The sequence below is a fragment of the Cynocephalus volans genome, chromosome 4 (assembly GCF_027409185.1).
Source record: "Cynocephalus volans isolate mCynVol1 chromosome 4, mCynVol1.pri, whole genome shotgun sequence".
Taxonomy (NCBI): Eukaryota; Metazoa; Chordata; class Mammalia; order Dermoptera; family Cynocephalidae; genus Cynocephalus; species Cynocephalus volans.
Window position 1 is genome coordinate 148,329,649 of NC_084463.1, and position 19,317 is coordinate 148,348,965.

Here is a 19,317-nt window from a genome sequence, read left to right on the forward strand (position 1 = left end):
TGCCCAGTGCATAAAGCAGTAACTGCAATCATCTATATGTGAGTATTCCAGTGGGATTCAAACAGGGTTAAGACATAAGGGAAAGATATTTTTGAAGATACAAGAATGTCTTTAATAAAAACAAAACAGTTTAATAGGAGATGGACACAAAAAGGCTTCCCCTTTTTTTTTTTATGTATTTGGCAATGTAAGAACAGTGATCCAGACTTTAGGTACTTACACTGAACTTGGGAAAAAATCAAAGTGGAGATCAAAAGGATGATTAGCACTTGATCATCTGTATGTTGAAAACAAGAAATTCTTGAAACAAGGAATACGTTTCTAGTTTCCCATGCCTTTCAAACATTACTGCTTTATAAAGGCTTATCAAACAGTGGTCTGTAACCTAATTTATTGCATACTCATTCTATACTGAACTTTAAATAGGATGTTTGCACAGACTTTTACATAACCTGTGCAGGGCACCTTTGACCTTTTTGTTCCTCAAGCTGTAGATCATGGGATTCAGCATGTGTATTAGAGAGTGTAAAATACAGAGGCCATTTTATCGGTATCAAAGGAGTGACTGGACTGAGGCTGCACACACATAAAGAGCAGAGTCCCATATAATACAACTACCACAATCAGTTGAGATCTACAGGTGGAGAAGGCCTTGCACCTGCCCTCTGCAGACTTCATCCTGAAGATGGCCACAAGGATCAGTATGTAGAACTCAAGGACTATCAGAAGAGATGAAACCAATTAAATGCTGAAAAGATCAATATTATCAGCTCAATTTCACGTGTGCTTGAGCACAGCAAAGTTAACAAAGGAAGACTGTCACAGTAGAAATGAACAATGACATTATAGCCACAGAAGGATGAAATAAAAATTTTTATGGTAGTTATCAGTGAGAGAAAGGCACTGTAGAGATAGGGGACTGCTACGAACACCCAGCATACTCTTTGTGACATGACAACTGTATAAAGCAGAGGGTTACAGATGGCCACATACCGGTCATAGGCCATTGCTGACAGAACAAAAACTTCACTGATAATGAACATGATGAAGAAAGTTAGCTGTGCAGCACACCAATTATAGGGGATTGTATTGAGATTTGCTACAAAATTTACCAACATTTTGGGTCCCACAGATGTGTAATAGCCAAGATCAATGAAAGCCAGATGTCTGAGAAAAAAGTACATGGGTGTCTGTAGCTTGTCATCCATCTTGGTGAGAATGATCATGCCCAAGTTGCCCACCATTGTGGTTACATAGATGATGAGGAACAGCCCAAAGAAGGAAGCCTGCAGCTCAGGACGGTCTGTGATTCCCATGAGAATGAATTCTTTCAGTAGTGTTGTATTCTGTTCATCCATCCAGGCCATTAATTAGTCTTACTCTGGGAAGAATCCAAACTCATTGGATTTCAGATCATATCACCTATGGAATTTGTAGTATTCAAATCATTACATGTAACATATGTCTTTTTATTCTTTTTGATAATGTAATTTAAAATAAGACTTGCTTCTGCTATTGAACCCAGAATGAAATTTAGAAACCATTACAGCATGAGTTACATAACAGCCATTTTATTTTTGTGTCATATACTGGTTATCATTACAAGGTGTATACAGTTGCTTGTTGATTCTGTCAGCAACATACCATAGAAAAACTTTGGTGTAGAGTGGAAATCCTGATATATTATATTAAAAAATGTTCTTTTATTTAAAAATCCATATAATTGGTTATACCAAATCCAGTTATTAGAGGAAATTATAATAAAAAGCAGGGACCCTTTCCTTCTCACCCCTGTAGCTTCTGTCTCAATCATAGAAACCATGATTAACTTATATAACAGACTTTGACTTACTTCTTCTCATTACAACTCCACATATAGAAATGATATTCTCATTCCATTATCCATTTGATCTTTAATATTGTATTCTCACTCCACTGTGCTTTTATGTGTTTTAAGCATTGACTAATGGTGTTTTGTAATGGTAGGAAGTCATTTAGCTGGGTTGTAGGAGTTCCCAACATCCCCACTCTACATAACATACAAACAACCCAAATAAGCAACTTATTCATTTCCTCTGGAATAGTGTATGCCAACTTCAACTCTTGAGTGCAAACTTTCTGATTTTTTTTTCTATGTTAAATATCATGTAAGTTATACATCTATATTTTATTCAGTCTGACAAGGAGTGACAAGCAGGCATCCCTACTTTTTTTTTTTTTTAACCTTAACAATATGGTAAGGTTGAAATGATGTGTTTAAGGTTACAGTTATATATTTTGTCTGGCATATTTTAAGATAAGTAACAATTTACTTAAAAATATTTGTTAATTTACCACTTGAAATTATCAGGTAAATTACCTACAACTATACTTATCCAACAATTAGAAATATCACCCTACTATAGGGAAGGCTAACAGGGATGGGCAAACAGTATCTTCTTATGAAGAATATAGATGAATGAAAAGGAATGTAATAAGAAATAAGAGAAATGAGATATTGTGTGATTACTCTAAAGTATTCAAATTTTACTTAAAGTGGACATGAAGAAGACAAAGAATTATTTGATCTGGATAAATCCAATTGGACATGGCATTGATAAGAAAGGAGTATAGTTACTATATTTGACTTTAAATACTATCTTTATATCTTTATTTCATCTTCCATCAAGTATCAAATGGTTTGAATTAACAATTGTAATTTGAAGACTGCTTTTCCTCTACCTCTGCTATTTCCCTTTTCAATTTTTTTTAAAGACAGATACTTCCAAACTTTCATGAAAAATGATCATCTATATTCTGTACAAACTCTTCCAGAGTTTAAAAAATGAGGACTAGAATGAAATTCATCCTAGGAGGCCAGCAAAACACTGATTTTTTTTTAAAAATGTTATAATAAAAAGCATTATTGTAGAACCACCATTGTATTTACATAGATACAAAATTGTAAACAATATTAATGTCAATTGCTATCCATTTTTTAAACATATAATAATTATAACAGATTACCTTTAAGTTGTGTTAATCTCATGTTTGGCTGAGAAATTTAATTAGGGAAACCTATAAATAAATTCACCATATTATCAAATTAAGTTAAAAAATAATCGGCTTTAGAATAAATGGAGAACTAATACCACTAAAAATGGTCAAAGACAATAAAAAAATAAAACGGAGGGAAAATTTCATAATTTGATAGAATACCTTATAAAAAATAGACTGAACTTACTCTTAAAAAAAAGAAAATTAATACTTTATTTAAAAATGTTATAAGAGTCCTAAATATACTGCTAGAAATACTATGTTCCTGGGTTATACAACTCAGTGTTGTTTAACTGCCAGTTGTGCCAAATTGATCTACATGCTTCATGCTTTTCCAATCAAAATATTACTAGAGGAGATTTTAGAATTTGACAGTAATTCTAATATGTATATATGAAATGCAAATGATGAAAATAAGTAAGAGACTCTTGAAAATGACCTGAGCTATGAGATATTAAGAATGATAAAGCTAGGTTATTGAGACAATGTGAAATTGACACAGGAATGGAAAAACACATCAATTGAACAGAATTGGGAAATCAGAAAAAGTCCCATCATTGTACAGGACCATGGTGTAGACAGGGGTAGCATGTATGGACAGTGTGGCAAAAAGTCTATAAAAGAAAAAGAGCAGGAGAGAATTATTATCCCAACAGAGTATTACAAAACTGGATATTCAGTTAATCCATATAAAAATCAATCCTAGATATATCAAGAATTTAATGTAAAAAAAGGGGGGGTGTAACCTTAATAACTAGCACTGCACCATTTATCTAAATAAAATTATATTTCAAAAAAATTAATTAGCATAGAAATTCTAGATTAATTAGACAGAATATAATTGCCCATAAAATTTACTCTATCTGAAAACCTATTCACAATATTAACAAAATATTTACAAAAAAGTAAGAATGAACATTCATTACCAACAATACAACAAAGAAAGTGGCAAAAGTTCGATACCTTAAGTTGCAACCATTATATCCAAAGAAAGAAATTATCCACAGATGTGTGAGCAGTTTGTCAGACCTCTTTATCCCAACACCCACTGTATTTTAATTGTACAAATCTCTTCAATTCTTCTGAAACTCAACTGAGTGGATAGTCTTAGATTCCTCACTCCCCACCACTGCTCCAGCACTCATTAGGCAGAAAAAAAAACAGGAAAACTGAGCAACAAGCCTGACTCTTATCTGGACACAAACTCCACAGCTACACCAACAATTGGGGAATGGACCTGAAGCTTAAGGATACCCCCACATGCAAATGGAAATAAACAATCTCAGCTGAGTATCTTGTAAAATTTTGCAGATATCCTCAACTGAGATAAACGGTCTGTCAAATTGAGAAGATTGTGCTACCACTCAAAGGAAGGAGAAAAGAGAAAGAGGTTGAAAGGAGGAAGAGTCTTGAATAACTCTAAAACATACCTCGGACTCAGAAGTCTTCGGATACGTTAGCATCAGCAGAAATATGTACAAATATTAAGTATTTAAAAACTACAGGACAGAAAGCCAAACACTTGTATTTTTCTCATGCAACACAGTAGACAGTCATGAGCCCTTGTTCATGTTTCCATTCCTTATTGTGAAAAATGCATTGTCTCAATAGAGACATACTAACTGCAACACTGGGGCATTGTGGATGATAAAAAATGGTGTTAATCTAAATTACAATTTTGGAATGCGGGTTGGCAAATTCTTCTAGGTAAGAATTAAACTTCTGTAACTTCATAAAAGAAGTGCAGTGTTATACTCATGAGTTTCAGGGCTCAAAGTCAATCCCCAAACCACTATTTGGCCCGTGATAATTCCTGTAGATTTTTTTAAAGCTGCATGTTTTCGATATAATTATAATCCATTATGCTAGATTCTCAAATAACTGGGATAAATCCTTTGTGCTGACATATATAATTTGTGTGTACTTGTGCCATATAGTTGAAACCTGTGGAGAGGTATGGAAAGTTCTTTTCTTAATGCGTTTAAGTACATTATGTGAGAGGAAAGGGAATATCCAAATTTAGAACTAGGAAGTGTTAAGGTGTGTGCCATAATAAGAAATGTACTTCTATATTTGGTCTCTTCCCCCAGTTTCTGGAACATAACACTTAAAACCCTGTAATTTCCTGAGCAATCAGGATTATAGGAGCATCTTTTTAAAAATTATTTGAGCTTTGACTCCAGTTACTGACACAGTGCTACTAAATCCCTTGTTGAAAATCAACTAAGAATGAAAACCTCCCAATGCATCTAGGTACATTATGCAAAAGGAAAGAGAATACCCAAGCCTAGAACTATAAAGTATTTAAGATGTGGTAAGTTCACCAATACTGAAAACAGAATGAACATACATTATTTATAATTCTTCCAAGGATTAACCTGACCTTTTAATTGTACTGATTTTAAACTCAGTTTTACCCCTATTAGAAATATGATAGGAGATACTTTCAAACCTTAAGCCTCACCATCAATATGAACATTGCATATTTAATTCAGAAATATTAGGGAGAAAAGCATCCTATTATTGTGGTGTGGTAAACATATTAGCTTAAGTTATAATGTCTAATATTTTATTTCAGCTTTTCTATCACTTGCTATTGCACATATCACTGTACCAAACCATCTGTTTCCTCATCTCTTACCATTTTGGCCCGCCTCTGACTTGGTCTGCAGACTTGGCAGATTTCTTCTGATTTGCTAGCAGCTTTGTGCTAGTGCTTTCCTTCTTTTCCTTAGGGCCAAGTGCCTGGAGAACTTTCTCAGACCTTATGCAAGGCAGCCAGGAATTGCCTGAAATTTACTGTGTCAAGGAGCAATTCTCAAGCAATAAGGGACAGGAATCAATGGATAAATACCAAAGCTCCCCTGGCTTTACTTGAACAACTCCTAGATTTCTGCAGGACATCTCAACACCTCTCTAGGTATTGAATCCCAGTTGCCTACAGCAATAACCTATTCTTTGCTGCCCACTTCATTAGCTTTAACCTTATTTGTCTCATATTCCCCTTTCCTCACTTATGCCACCAAACAAATAACATTATGTACGCAGGTCCATGCATCAGGGATTACTCTTCAGGGAATTTATACTCTGACAAACACAGTCTTGAATAGTATTAGTAAAGTAAGGCTACAAAAGGCCTCAAATAAATCTCTGTGTATGCATGATAACAAGACACAATGATAATATGACACTCCTAAATAATTGAAAATCCTACCAAAGAGCTACTAGCATTTGAGGCATAGACACTCACTTTTTGCTTCAGAACCTCACACCTGAACATCAAAGTTTTAGTTTAGACATCACTCTAGGTGGAGCATTTGAAGAAGAATGCTCTGTGGCCCTTCAGAGTGTTTATTGTATAGAATCCCAGTGTAATATAGAAATAATAGCAGAGAGAAACAAGGTCTCTTACTACCCTCAAAGAACATAAAAATAGTATTAAAAACACATCATTGTTTCATAAAACATAGTTATGAAAGGAGATTATTGCTATATCTGGTATGGTGTACTGTCTGGCATTAGTAACTATGTCCATATCTATACCTCAAATTAAAGACATGGGTCAAGAAAAGTCACTGGAGCTTATGTGAGAATCATGGTGACCAATGCCAACTACTCACCTAAAAGGAGGAGTGGGTTCTAGTTTTCCCATGTGATTACTAACCCAGCGACAGCCAGAACAATTTATGAGCACCTCTCCTCTCTGAAATACTCTCCTGGGAGGTTGAATGCAATTTCCTGGCTGTCCCCAAAGCATATAAGAAAAAGAAACATCTTCAGGTTTTTGTTTATTATTCAGGGCATCTCTGATTTCCCTGTTGAGAAACTGTTCTTTATATACAATTTGGCTGCTTTTATTTGTTGTTAATTTGTACTGTCCCCACTCAAATATCTGGGTTTAAGCATACTGTTTATTGGGTTCATGCTTGAATCAACTGCTAATTACTTCAACATTCAGCATTTCTCACAATGGCTTTGGCCTAGTTTTATGTCTGTGGACAATGACAGAACTCTTCAAATATGTCCTATAATGCTTTTTAAAGATTCAGAAAGTATACAAATTATGAGTATGGGTATAATTCTTATTTTTGTTTCTTTTTAACCTAAAGAACTCAAAGTTAATGATACCTTAATTCTATATCCCATAATCATCAGTCCTCATCTTCCATCCCCACTCATTTCTCCTTCTCTGCATTGATGCCTCCTCTACAAAGTTGGCATAGTCCTTAAAAGGGAATACAGCCTTATAAAGTAAATGTTGTGCATGTTTTCATGTGTACACATATGTTGTTAGATATCTCATTTTGATACTTAAAGTTCTCAAACATCTACATGTTTCCAAACTGTATTCAGATTACTGCATACAAATCAACATTTTCCTGAATTCTATTGAATCAAAATACTGTAATTTAATATATGTTTGTTCCCATAGTTACCAATTCCTGACTTCTACAAGTATTACAACAATTAATATCTTTGTGTGTGTCTCCACAGTGCTCCATGAATGACATCTCTGTGAAGTATCTCCTAGAGTGGGTCATTGCTTCAGGAAAAATAAGCAAATATAATTTATTTTAATAAGAATGGATCTATTTCAAGAATATATTTATTAGTGTACATTCCAACATCTGTACATGAGAATTTCATAGTCCTGTCATCCAACTTATAGATATGTACTGTATGTACATATGGTAAGGAATTGCAATAAATAATTACGCCAGGTTAAATTTTATGAAGCCAAAATTATTTACCAGCTTATATATATCTTGTTATTAAGTAATTCAATACTGGCCTGGATATGAAACAGGAAGATTTATTAAGCAAAATCCATGTCAACAAAAACAACAAAAATTAGTGATTATAACACAGACAGGTAAACAAATATTTTCATATACTTTTAATACATGTGACTAAAAAAATGATAAGATGGACAATTTTGAATAATGGTGATAAATTAGTTGTTGAAATGACATGAAAATTGAAACGCACACTACAACACAGATGGGATGGCTGATCACCAATTTTTTTCTTCTCTTTTCCTCCTGGGCTCGTCGATGAATTACTTCTCATCCTCCTTGCAGTTGGCTCTGGCAAAACAGCTGAGTTCTAGCCTCACTCGTGTGTGGGATCAGCATTGTATTCAGCATAAGCCATTCTTTCCATCTCTGTGCTTGTCCAGATTGGCTTTCCTCAGTACGTTTCTGTTCTAGAACTGGTATTTTCCAATTGCTGAACATATTCATTCAGTAATATAGTTTATTATATCTTTGACATATATATTGCATAAACTATATCTAATCATTAGAAACCAATTATGACCATTGTAGCTCAAACTGCTTTTGCTGTCAGAATTTTTAAGTAGACATTTTAGTTAACTCAAAGTCATATACATTATGTGAGATGAGGTGAAGAAATTGCTATCACAGCTACCGTGTCAACAAAACTGCTACAATCACATAATGCATTTTTGCTTAAGAAATATCCTTACAAGTAGTGATAGCGTCCATCAAAGGACAGAAGTTTGGAATAGAACGTGACAATGGGGGAATAATTTGTGAAGGTTCTTCTCATGCCATTCAGGAACGGTTCTGTTTAATAGGAGAAAAGAAAAATTGTACAGACTTTAGTTGAGATGCAGAGAGAAAGGAAAGGAGGAACATGAAGAAGAGGAGCAAGAGAGAGGAGCCAGTACAGTGATTTCAATTTAGAAGAATATCTAAGATGGGCAAGTGGGAAATTCTATAGCAAAGTAAATTTGCTCTAAGAATAAGGAGGACTAATGCTACAATATAAACCTCTATTTTTCTTCTTTTCACCCATATCTCCAATTTTCAGTAAAGTCTATTTCTTTAAAAAAATAATAATTGCTGCATAATAATTTTATGTATTTATGGGGTACAGAATGATATTTTGATATATGTATACAATGTGTGATGACCAAACCAGGATAACTAGCATATCCATCACTACAAACCTACAAACATTTATAATTTTTTGTTTTGAGAATATTTTACCTCCTCTCCTACAGCCATTTAAAAATGTCCAAAAAAATTATTGCTAGGCATTGACATCTAGCAAAACTGTAGAACACTAGAACTAATTCTTCCCATCTAGCAGTAAGTTTGTATCCATGAAACACTCATACTTACAAGTTTTAGTGAAATCTACTTCTATTCTAAATAATTTCTTTGAAAGGAAATCTTAATTTCCATGAAGGTGGCTGAAAGAAATAGCCTTTTGGAAAGCAGAGATGATAGGTGTGGCATATATTAGTACAGACAACAGGAGTGAAGGCCTGTGGACTGCCAGGGAGAGGGCATTAGGTACTCAAAATAAACATATGCAGACTGTAAATGCAATACAATTCCATTGGAGACCTTAAAATTCCTCATTTTTGCTTCTGAATTTAAAAATTCTTAATGTTCTCAAGTGCGATCATTTTTTTGGTTCCTGATGTGGTAGGAAAGTTTAAAAAACCATAGATCTTTGGGATCAGCACAAAATATTGAGATGTATAAGTCACAAAAAAGACAAAAAAAAGAGATGTATAAATGACAATTCTTTAAAACAAAATGAATTTCTAGGAAAATATGATCTTTGAGTGAGTTGGGGGGTTTAAATTTGTGAAACAGCATTTACTACTCTTCTGAATTTGGGGAAATTTGATGACTTTTGGAACTCAGGTACTTGAAAGGATTCAGTCTGTGACCCACACAAGATTTACACACATGTCCTGGAAAGAAAACATTACATTCTATATTATGAAACTGGGTAAGAGCTCTTGCCCTGGTGGCAGCTACAAAATGAAGGGCCCTTGTAGATTATTTTTTAGGTCTTTCCTAATGTAAAAGCTGTGCTCAATGACTTGCTCCTTGACTGTGTCCTGCATCTCCTCTGTCCTCTATCACCCAACAAGGGTCTGCTGTTAACTCAAATACAAGATGCCATGGAACCTCCTGGGCACCCAGATAGACATAACGTGGAAGAGCAGGAAATTTAATGCTTCATGGGGTGAACTTTACCCAATAGGAAATGAGAGCTGACAAATTAGTTTTCCTAAATTATCTCATTGAAAATTGTGCTTGGCAGATGTATCTGGTAAGTTAATTGATTTGATTCATCACATCTAAATAAAAGTATGACAAGTATTATTTGAGTGTGAGTATATGAGTGTACACACTTTTGGAACTTTTGAAATGAATGGTTTTTGTTCCTTCTTCATTCAAAGGAGGCTATGATTCATTTGATTAGCACAAATTTTGCATCTAAATAGTGTTGCAAGGGCACACAGTGTGTAAATTTTTGTGAAACTATAGCATTGAGTAGTAGTGAATAAAACAAGGGGCAAGATTTTAGATTGTCCAGTACGAGGGGGACATTATTTTACCTAAAAGAATATATCAAAATAGATGCAGTAGGTAAAGTCATGTCCCCTCCAATTTGCCAATCTTCCAGAACTGTAAACATGTTACCTTCCATGGGAAAAAAAAAATGTACTGATGTAATTAAGGGTCTTGAGGTTTCAAGTGCCTCATGCATTATCTGCATAGGTTCAACATAAGCATGAGGGGGGAGCAGGAGGAAGAAGGACAGAGTCAGTGGAGCTGAGGCCGGAGTGATGGGATTGCTGGTTGGAACTGGAAGATGAGCTGAGGGCTGTGAGCAACCTTTAGAAAATGGAAAAAGCAAGGAAACCATGTGTAAAACAAAATAAAAGCTAACAATACTGTTCTCACTATTGGCCCTAGTTCATTTAACGATATGTATGGGATTGATAGAAACACAAGTGTGAGTTTAGCTCTGTTAGTCCAATTCTGCTCACCTATCTAGACCCAAAAGTAATCATTTCCTACTGGGAAGTATACGTCTCTAACTACCAGGATACTAGCTGATGCAGCAAAATACACCCAGAATAAAGTAAAATCAAAGAAACACGCATAAATAAATTAAATAAAAAGCATAATTGTTAATACTATCAAATTATTGCCGATGTTGTCCCTTCAGACTGGATATGTTCATGACATAGTGTGACCTTTTTGTCATTTTTGGGTATTCTGGTTCTTTAAAACTGAAATTAGAAGTTCACTCACTGACCTGAGTATCGCAGTGCATAATTTTTGGTTATTTCTGACCTCCTTGGAGGTATCACAAATGAAGTATTTTCCAGATCCTGACTGCTCCTCCAATGTCAGTTTGACTTTTTCTTACTCCATCATATATTAGTAGAATTTTAAATGTACATAGATATGGTTCGTAATAACTATTAACTGCTTTTTATTATTTGACCAGGAGGACTCTTGAGAATTAATGACTCTTTGAAGACAATGTCATTATTTGGTGGTGGTGGTGGGAAGGGTTGTCTAATAACTATTCACTAAAAATCACACTAAACAAAAATATGAAAAAGGCAGTCTTTGGTACTATGGCTTCATAACAAAGACAATTAACTCTATGCAACTGTTTTAATATTACATGAAAAATGAATTATATATTAACATTTTGCTTCATTGTACAAGCGCCAAGTGAGAAGGTTGAAAAAGGAAAAAAAAAATTTTTTTATTTACCCTGTTTTTCCGCATGTCCTATTTCCATTGTATTGAACACATTTAGCTTAATTTTCATTTTCTCTTAAAAGTCTTTTTATTCTCATGAAACAAAGTTTTTTTAAGTATAAAATAAAAATAGTTCCACAAGAGTTGAGGATTGGATGTATAAAATAGTGCAAAAATAAATATAAAATATTGAATAGTTGAAGAAAAGATATCTGTTGCAATGAGGGTGATCTGAATCTTGACAACCTTCCAAAAACTGATCCTCACATACGTCCACCTTCTGCTATCAAGATTCAATTTCCTTCATTAAAAATTATACAAACCCTGTATTAACTTACATTTTGCTTATAACATGTGCTCGCTTATTTTCAAATTACTCTTTATTATATATGTGTGTTGTTTTCTTGTTTGGATGTATGAGTTTTTGACAAAAACAACTAAAAGTTTTTCCACTGAGACTAATGGAGTTTCTAACCATTTATTTCCACTTTTAATAGCAGCATTTTTAGGAAGAAATGACAATTCTTAAATGAAGATAGTTTTAGTTTTAAATTTACATTAGCTTTAAGGATTTCAGTGGGTTATCCAGGAATCTCTTCAATGCCTGTTTCACATCCTTGTTCCTTAGGCTGTAAATCATGGGGTTCAGCATCGGTATTACTAGGGTGTAGAATACCGAGGCCATTTTGTCAGTATCTAATGAGTGGTTGGTCCTTGGTTGCAAATACATGAAAAGAAGAGTCCCATAGAACACAGAGACAGCCATTAAGTGAGAAGTGCAGGTGGAAAAGGCTTTTTGTCGTCCCTCTGAGGAACGTATCCTCAAAATGGCAAGGACAATGTTGAAGTAGGATACGAGAACAACAATTATGGAGAAAAATAAATTGGTACCTGAAAAGGTAAATACTGCTGTTTCTGGAAGGTAAGTATCAGAACAGGACAAGGCTAACAGAGGAACATCATCACAGTAGAAATGGTTGATTATGTTGGAAGAGCAGAATGACAAGGAGAACACACAGGAAGTGACAGTCACTGCTGTGGTCAGACTTTGGAGGTATGTGAGGAAAACCAGCAGACGGCAGATCTGTTGAGACACCACCACCATGTACAGCAGGGGGTTGCAAATAGCCACATAGCGGTCATAGGCCATTGCTGACAGCATGAAAATCTCAGCCACCGTAAAAAGTAAGAATCCACCAAGCTGGGCTGCACAGCCATAGTAAGATATGGTTTTCTTTGTAACCAAGAAGTTAACCAGCATTTTAGGGGCAATGGTGGTAGAATTGCCAAGATTGATGACAGCCAAGTGACGGAGGAAAAAGTACATGGGGGTTTGAAGTTGGGAGTCAACACTGGTGAGGGTGATGATGCACAGGTTTCCTGTCACAGTCAGTCCATAGATCCCCAGGAAGACCAGGAAGAGGGGAATCTGGAGCTCTGGACATTCTGAGACACCCAAGAGAATGAACTCAGTCACCTGGGTGAGATTGCCAGAAGCCATTTACTCTGTTGAATTCATCTCTTGCTGGGAAAAATGGAAAGAGATTAGTAGGTAATAAATAGTTTTTTTTTCTCTTAGATGCTAGTCTGTTAGTTTTTTTTTTTTTTTGAAAAAATCAAATGATTTTGGTTGACAAACCTAAAATTTTCATATCTTAACTGTTTTTCTAGTAATATTTTGACAAATTCATAAATACACTTACCAGAAAAAAGTTAAGGTTTTTAAGACTGTGTAAATGAACTACTAATTTATTCATCACTGTTGTATATAGTGTATGTAGAGTGGATATAATTATACATATATAAATTATATTAACATGTGGTATTGGATGAATACATATGCATTTATGTGTGTGTGTGTGTGTGTGTGTGTGTGTGTGTGTGTGTGTACACAGAAGCACATGTTTGTTTGTCTACGTGTTTAAAAGGATGAAAGAGGGCAGGTTTTAGGAAGTTGATGAGCCAGAGGGACCTCCAGTTATGTTTTTCTGAGATTCCTTAAATGTCCTCTCCAGCCCATACCTTGTCATTAATCATCCTTGGAAATTTCAGTATTTCTGTTGGAAATAGTGTACACTGCAGTTATTAATTTCTGTCACACCATTCAGATTCACTTGCCCAGAAAAAGGCCTATACCTCAGCACTGTTCCATTGAAGTGGCAGTCTGAAACTGAAAATCTTCTTTACTTCATCACATTTGATTTCTTCTTCCAGATGCAATGGTTCTGTCCTGTCACTCTGACTTATAGCTATTCAGACTCCTCTACTATTTTGTCTGGCAGCTCTTCTGACCCTTCCCTTTCCAGCTTATGCCTCTTCTCTTTTACTTGTTTAAAGACTGTTTTGATTTTTTAAAAATTTTATTACTTACAGTTTTTATTAGCTAAAGTTGATTACTTCGATTTACTTGAATAGAGAAATGAGTAGGAGAGAGTGCTAATATTTATTTGCCAAATAATATGTGCCCAGGATTACAGCAAGTGTTTTGCAGTAAGGATCCCATTATTTTGCAGGAGTGTCCTTGAATGTGGATATAATTACTTCATGTTTGATGAGACCTTTGAGGCTCAATGAGGTAAAGTTACTCCAGAGTCTATCAGTGTAAGATATTGATTAACAGGACAGTCTAAACTTCATTGATCTATGCTTTTATTTTGTGTGATTTTCTTTACAAGTTTGGTTTGTTGTTTGGTTATTAGTCTACCTATTACTGTCTGTGGGATTTTTTTCACAAACTTGTATTCTTCTGTTGTGCAAGTTAAATGAAATAACGAACATATATAGGTTTGTTTGCATAGAGTTTGGTACCAAGTAAATGAGAAACTGATGTTACCTTAGTTTATTGTTATTAGAATTCTTTGAATGATGTTTAATATAGTTTCTTATTTCAATCTCAGTAATACATTCCACCTTATGGGGGCTTTACAGTTTAAATACAACTAGCAACTGAATGACAATTTTGTATACTAAAAAACTGGGACACACTGTGTTTAACTATATATTTAACAAAGCAAAACATACTCTCTTGCAACCAGATTCTCTCTTAACTCTTCAGTGCTTGTTTCTTGTGATGTAAAGATACTTAATTCAATACACCAAATATGAGGCTGATGAGCTGATGGGATTGTATTGTCCCACCCATCCCATATCTTTTCTGTCCTACTGCTGCACATAAATATGACTACATTTTTTATGAACAGGTTACCTTATGATGGACAACATTGTTTCAACACTTACTTTGCTTAAAATGCATCCCACATGATTGCTATAAATAAAGCAACTCAGTCCATTGTTCACTCTGACATACATATTTTGTCAACTTTTCCTTAATTGAACAACAGCAACAAAAGAGTAACAACAGCAGTTATTGACTGTCTACTATGAAACTGTGGAATTAACTTTGGGAATAGAGAGTATTTGCAAATATCCTTACCTTTTTTAACTCCTTTCTCTACTCAAGTACACGCAGAACTAGGGTTGCTTTTAATTTCAGTAAGAATATGTTACTAAAATTAAGTTTCTGTAGAACAGTCCCAGTTTTTTTCCTACCTTTCTTTTCTCAAAATCTTATTTGAGTTCACATTTGTTCCTGTTAAGAAATATTATAATTTCTTACAATATTTTTCCAATTAGTTTCTGAATATAAAAAATTTGTATATCACCCAAATAATAAATTCTCAGTAAACAAAATTTTTAAAATATACCTAAACCCTTATTTTACTCTCAAAAGTGCCACCATTTGGATGGGAAATCATATTGCAAATTAAACTTTAAATAGCTTGTTGAATGATCCTTTCATTCTTTACTGTGAAATTTGTCTTAAATTTGTTGAGATATGAGTTGTGTTTGTGACGAACACTGAATCTCAAAATGAGCTCTAAGTGTCCACCAGGGACATAGAATCTGACAATTGGCACCGGGGAATCTGATCATTTGGGGTTTTTATCACTGGACAACACAAACTTCAAGAAGAGAAGAAAAACGTCCTCTTCTGTTTATTTAATTTAAGTAATTTTGTAAACCTTTCCTGGGAACATGGAATCATATAGTTTAGAGACACTTAAGAAGTTTCCTTTCTGGTGTAGACTGTCCTCTGAAATATCTCTTAGTTCTAGGGTAGGAAAAAAAAAAAACACTCTTCCTTCTAATGTGAGATATTCTTCCTGCAAGAGCTATTCACCGTTTTGTATAAACAGTCAAGCAGTCCAATGTATTAATATGGATGTATATTTAATAGGGATGTATATACTATTACTGACATTATATCATCATCACTTTTACTAGGCACTCAGTGGGAAGACATTTGAGTAATTTGGGAAAAAATTCAGATTAGATATCATTTCAGTCCTAAGTCTAATTTAAATTGATAGAGCTTCCAAGATACTTGATATTCACAGTTACGATGAGGAATAAGTAAAATATTTGGAGTAACCTACCTGTGCAAAGAGTTATGCTGAGATCCACTCCCAAGATTGGTTCATGAAGATGTGGAAGAGTTTTATAAGTGTCTGAAGGCCCTGAAGTCCTTCACATTGAAATGTGTTTGTTTCTAGGTCCCAGCCCCTAAACATGATAAAAACAATTCCCAGAAAAAGATCTGATTCCCTAGGGAGATGTACGCAAATTGAATCCTCATTAGCCAGGATTTCAATCCAAATTTCACCCAAAGGGTGATAATATAGATAATGTAGAAATGTAGAGATTACCTAGGGACTCATTTTGATGTTCATAGTGAATAGCGAACAATGTTTTCCTTAAGTTGTATTCCTATATTAGCTGGAAGTGCTGCTGCTGGCCCTAGGATGAAGAAAATTGGACTGTTAGAAAGAGCAGGATTCTGTCCTCAAGGGTCAATTTTAATGTTAATATCGGGAATAGAACTGAAGGCAAAGAATCCATTCTGCATCAAGAGCAAGCCCTGATGTATATGCCGTAAAAATCAGAGATTATAAAACAGAAATTCTCATGTGAAGGGCATAAAGAGACTGAATATCAAATTATCTGATGAAATTCCTCAGTTACCCAGTAAATACCTTGCCTTATTTCTAGTGTTTAATTTTCACTGTTTAGGTAAAAATTACATTTTTTTACATAAGCCTGTGATCTTTCTTTAAACCATAGATAAACATTTTAATTATGCATGTATAACTATTTTTTTTTATTTTGTGTGGAATTTTCTAATCTATAACCATTGCAAATGCAAATGGTATGACTGAATTTTTCATCTTTATTATCCGTTTCTAAAATTGTATTAAGAGTATATATTCAAAATATCTGACTGACTAACTGATGGAATAAAGGAATCAACAAGTGAATGAAGGAAAAAAATATTTTTCTTAAAATACTAAGATCAAATATGACATATTCATTTCAAGTACTGTAATCAATCTTTACTGCAATTTCAACTATGATAAAGACACATGGGCAACCTGCATATCATTCTCTAGTGTACTTATTCCTTTAGGGCAGAACACAACTGTTTCTTCTTTGTCTTGGTTATCCTAATATTTAATAAGTGGCTGGCACATTGTAGTCTGTGAAATAATACAAAATAAAAATGATAAAATCATGGACAGATTTTGGAAGGTAAAGAGTAATTTGCAAGGACTCTTATCAACTTTAAAATACTCTTGAAGTTCTCTCCAAGCCCAAAAAATACCCATGAGACAGTGATGTTTATACTTCCTCTGTAATGTAGGTTGTGCTTGTATTTCAAGTGGTAGAACAAAGTCTTTCATAATATCCTCATTCTCTCACCAGTTCTGACAATTCCCTGTTTGGCATTCCTTTAACATTGCAAAGATGTTTTGAAAATTACTGTTTTTAAATTTACATTGTTGTCAATGTTTTATGTTATAGTTTGATCTCTTCTTTGAAGTAAATTTACTTTATAGGAGCTATGTTCTGCATCCCGAGTCTTCATTATGCTACATAGTAAGCCTATCTTTGTGAGGCAGGCAAAACGCTAAGTCTGAGAGCATCATTGTGAGACAGGAAGTGCTCAGGTTCCCTGGGTTTGGGTTTCAGGACAGACCTCTGGGTTTCAAGTCAGTCCTCAAGGTCTCAGGCCCCTTTTCTTCTCACGCCCCACTGAGTAAAAGGAATTTATTTGAGTTTGTATTACTTCAGTGACCAAGCATGCTCAGTGGAAGGGAATTTATTCTTTAAATGGCCTTCTACTAAGGATGCTAATGAGCACAGGAAGTTCTTAAATATACTCAGTGCATGTGATAGAATTTGATCAATGAACATGCCTTAAAAGGAGACCACCTGAGTACTTGTACAATTATGTTCCACAATAGGGAACCATCCCCTTAGTTGAGTATTCATTAGATAGTACGCATACGTCTTAGAGAGCAAAACTGTAAAAGTGGAATCCCAGTACAAGGCAGGGCTGCTGCTCACTCACCAAGAGTGAGTGTGGGGTATGTATGTCTTTCTTTTGTATCAAACTTGCTTTTAGCAAGTGGCTGCTCACTCTCTTGAGCCAGCCTGCACTCTGTAAAAAACTTTAAGTGTATATTTCTTACTTTTGTGTTAAACTTGGTGTTGGCCCTGCTTAGTCTCTGGAGCTAGGCCACACTTTTTCTATGTGAAATCTGTATCTCTTATCCAATATATTAAAACTGTTGTCAATTTCTACTGTGACTTTGCTCTTGAATTCTTTCCTGTGGCAGGTTCAAGAACCTGGTAACAGGACAAGGTAGGTTGAGGCCAGCCATGAGGCCTCCCCCAGACCCTCTCCTCCAGCATCATAACTCACAAGCCAGCCAGGAGACCGCCCCCTAGTGGCCAGGGCTTTGTCAGTGCCGCCATATGCTAAGGGACAGAACTGAGTCACTAGGAGTCTTCTTTCTCTGCCTGATTCTGAACCATCAGATAGTATAATTGGTTTCCCTTGGCTTTGTGGGTTACCAGTCCCAGTTCGGGAGTAACTACTCCCTGTTTTCTGGTAACCACTCCATGCATTAGGTACCATATTGGGGTAACAGTACCCTGTTTTGTCCCCCTAGATTGCATTGGATCCTCAGCTTTTGGACAGCCGTCCCATCTAGAGCTTGGTCCTAGGATGCAGGGACTTCAGGAAAGCAACCTGCGCCATGAAAGTATCTGAAATTGTGTGAGTGGATCTCCTAACATGCTGCTCCCAATTACATCAAGTTATGAGGACAGATGATGAATTAGTGCAACTGATTAGGTTGCATGCTCTGGAGAAACCAGGATTTAATTTCAGTACCCGTTCTTCAGACTTTGTGCATCTTCTCTTCCCTGTGGATTGTGGCTGTCATCTTTGTGATTCTTTCCATGTTTGCTGTGTATGCAAAACTCTCGTAAACCTAAACTTGCTTGTTTTCACTTTGGATTCCTAGCACTTTCTCCTATGTTAACAGGCCCACCTGTGGGTGCTAACTGCCTTCGAAGGCCCAGCCTCATGGCTGGGACTTGAGGAATTTCCCTGATTTCCAGTGGGTGACATAACCATGACTTCTCAGCCAACCACCATCTTATTCTCCTTCCCATAATCCTCCATCCTCTTTTCTCTCAAGCTCTTACCGTGGGTGCCATCTTTTTTTAAGTTTCTTAAGTTTTTTTTTTTAAACACTTGCAGAAAATAATTGGCCTATAGCACAGTGCTACAGTCTTACAGATGAAAAAGGAGAGTTTGTGTTGGGGTTTGTTTAGAAATTGCAAGGCCCATTCATGAACTTTGTGTAACATTGTGAGCTAA

At 35.2% G+C, this 19,317-nt stretch overlaps 1 protein-coding gene and 1 pseudogene across 1 annotated transcript; both read right to left on the minus strand.

Moving 5' to 3' along the window:
- Positions 1-418: 418 nt before the first annotated feature.
- On the minus strand, positions 419-1,358 carry LOC134375786 (olfactory receptor 8K3-like; annotated as a pseudogene).
- A 10,783-nt stretch (positions 1,359-12,141) lies between these two features.
- LOC134376815 (olfactory receptor 8J2-like) lies at positions 12,142-13,089 on the minus strand. Its single transcript, XM_063095343.1, has one exon. It carries the CDS (start codon positions 13,087-13,089, stop codon positions 12,142-12,144), a length of 948 nt encoding a protein of 315 aa, XP_062951413.1.
- Between the last annotated feature and the right edge of the window lie 6,228 nt (positions 13,090-19,317).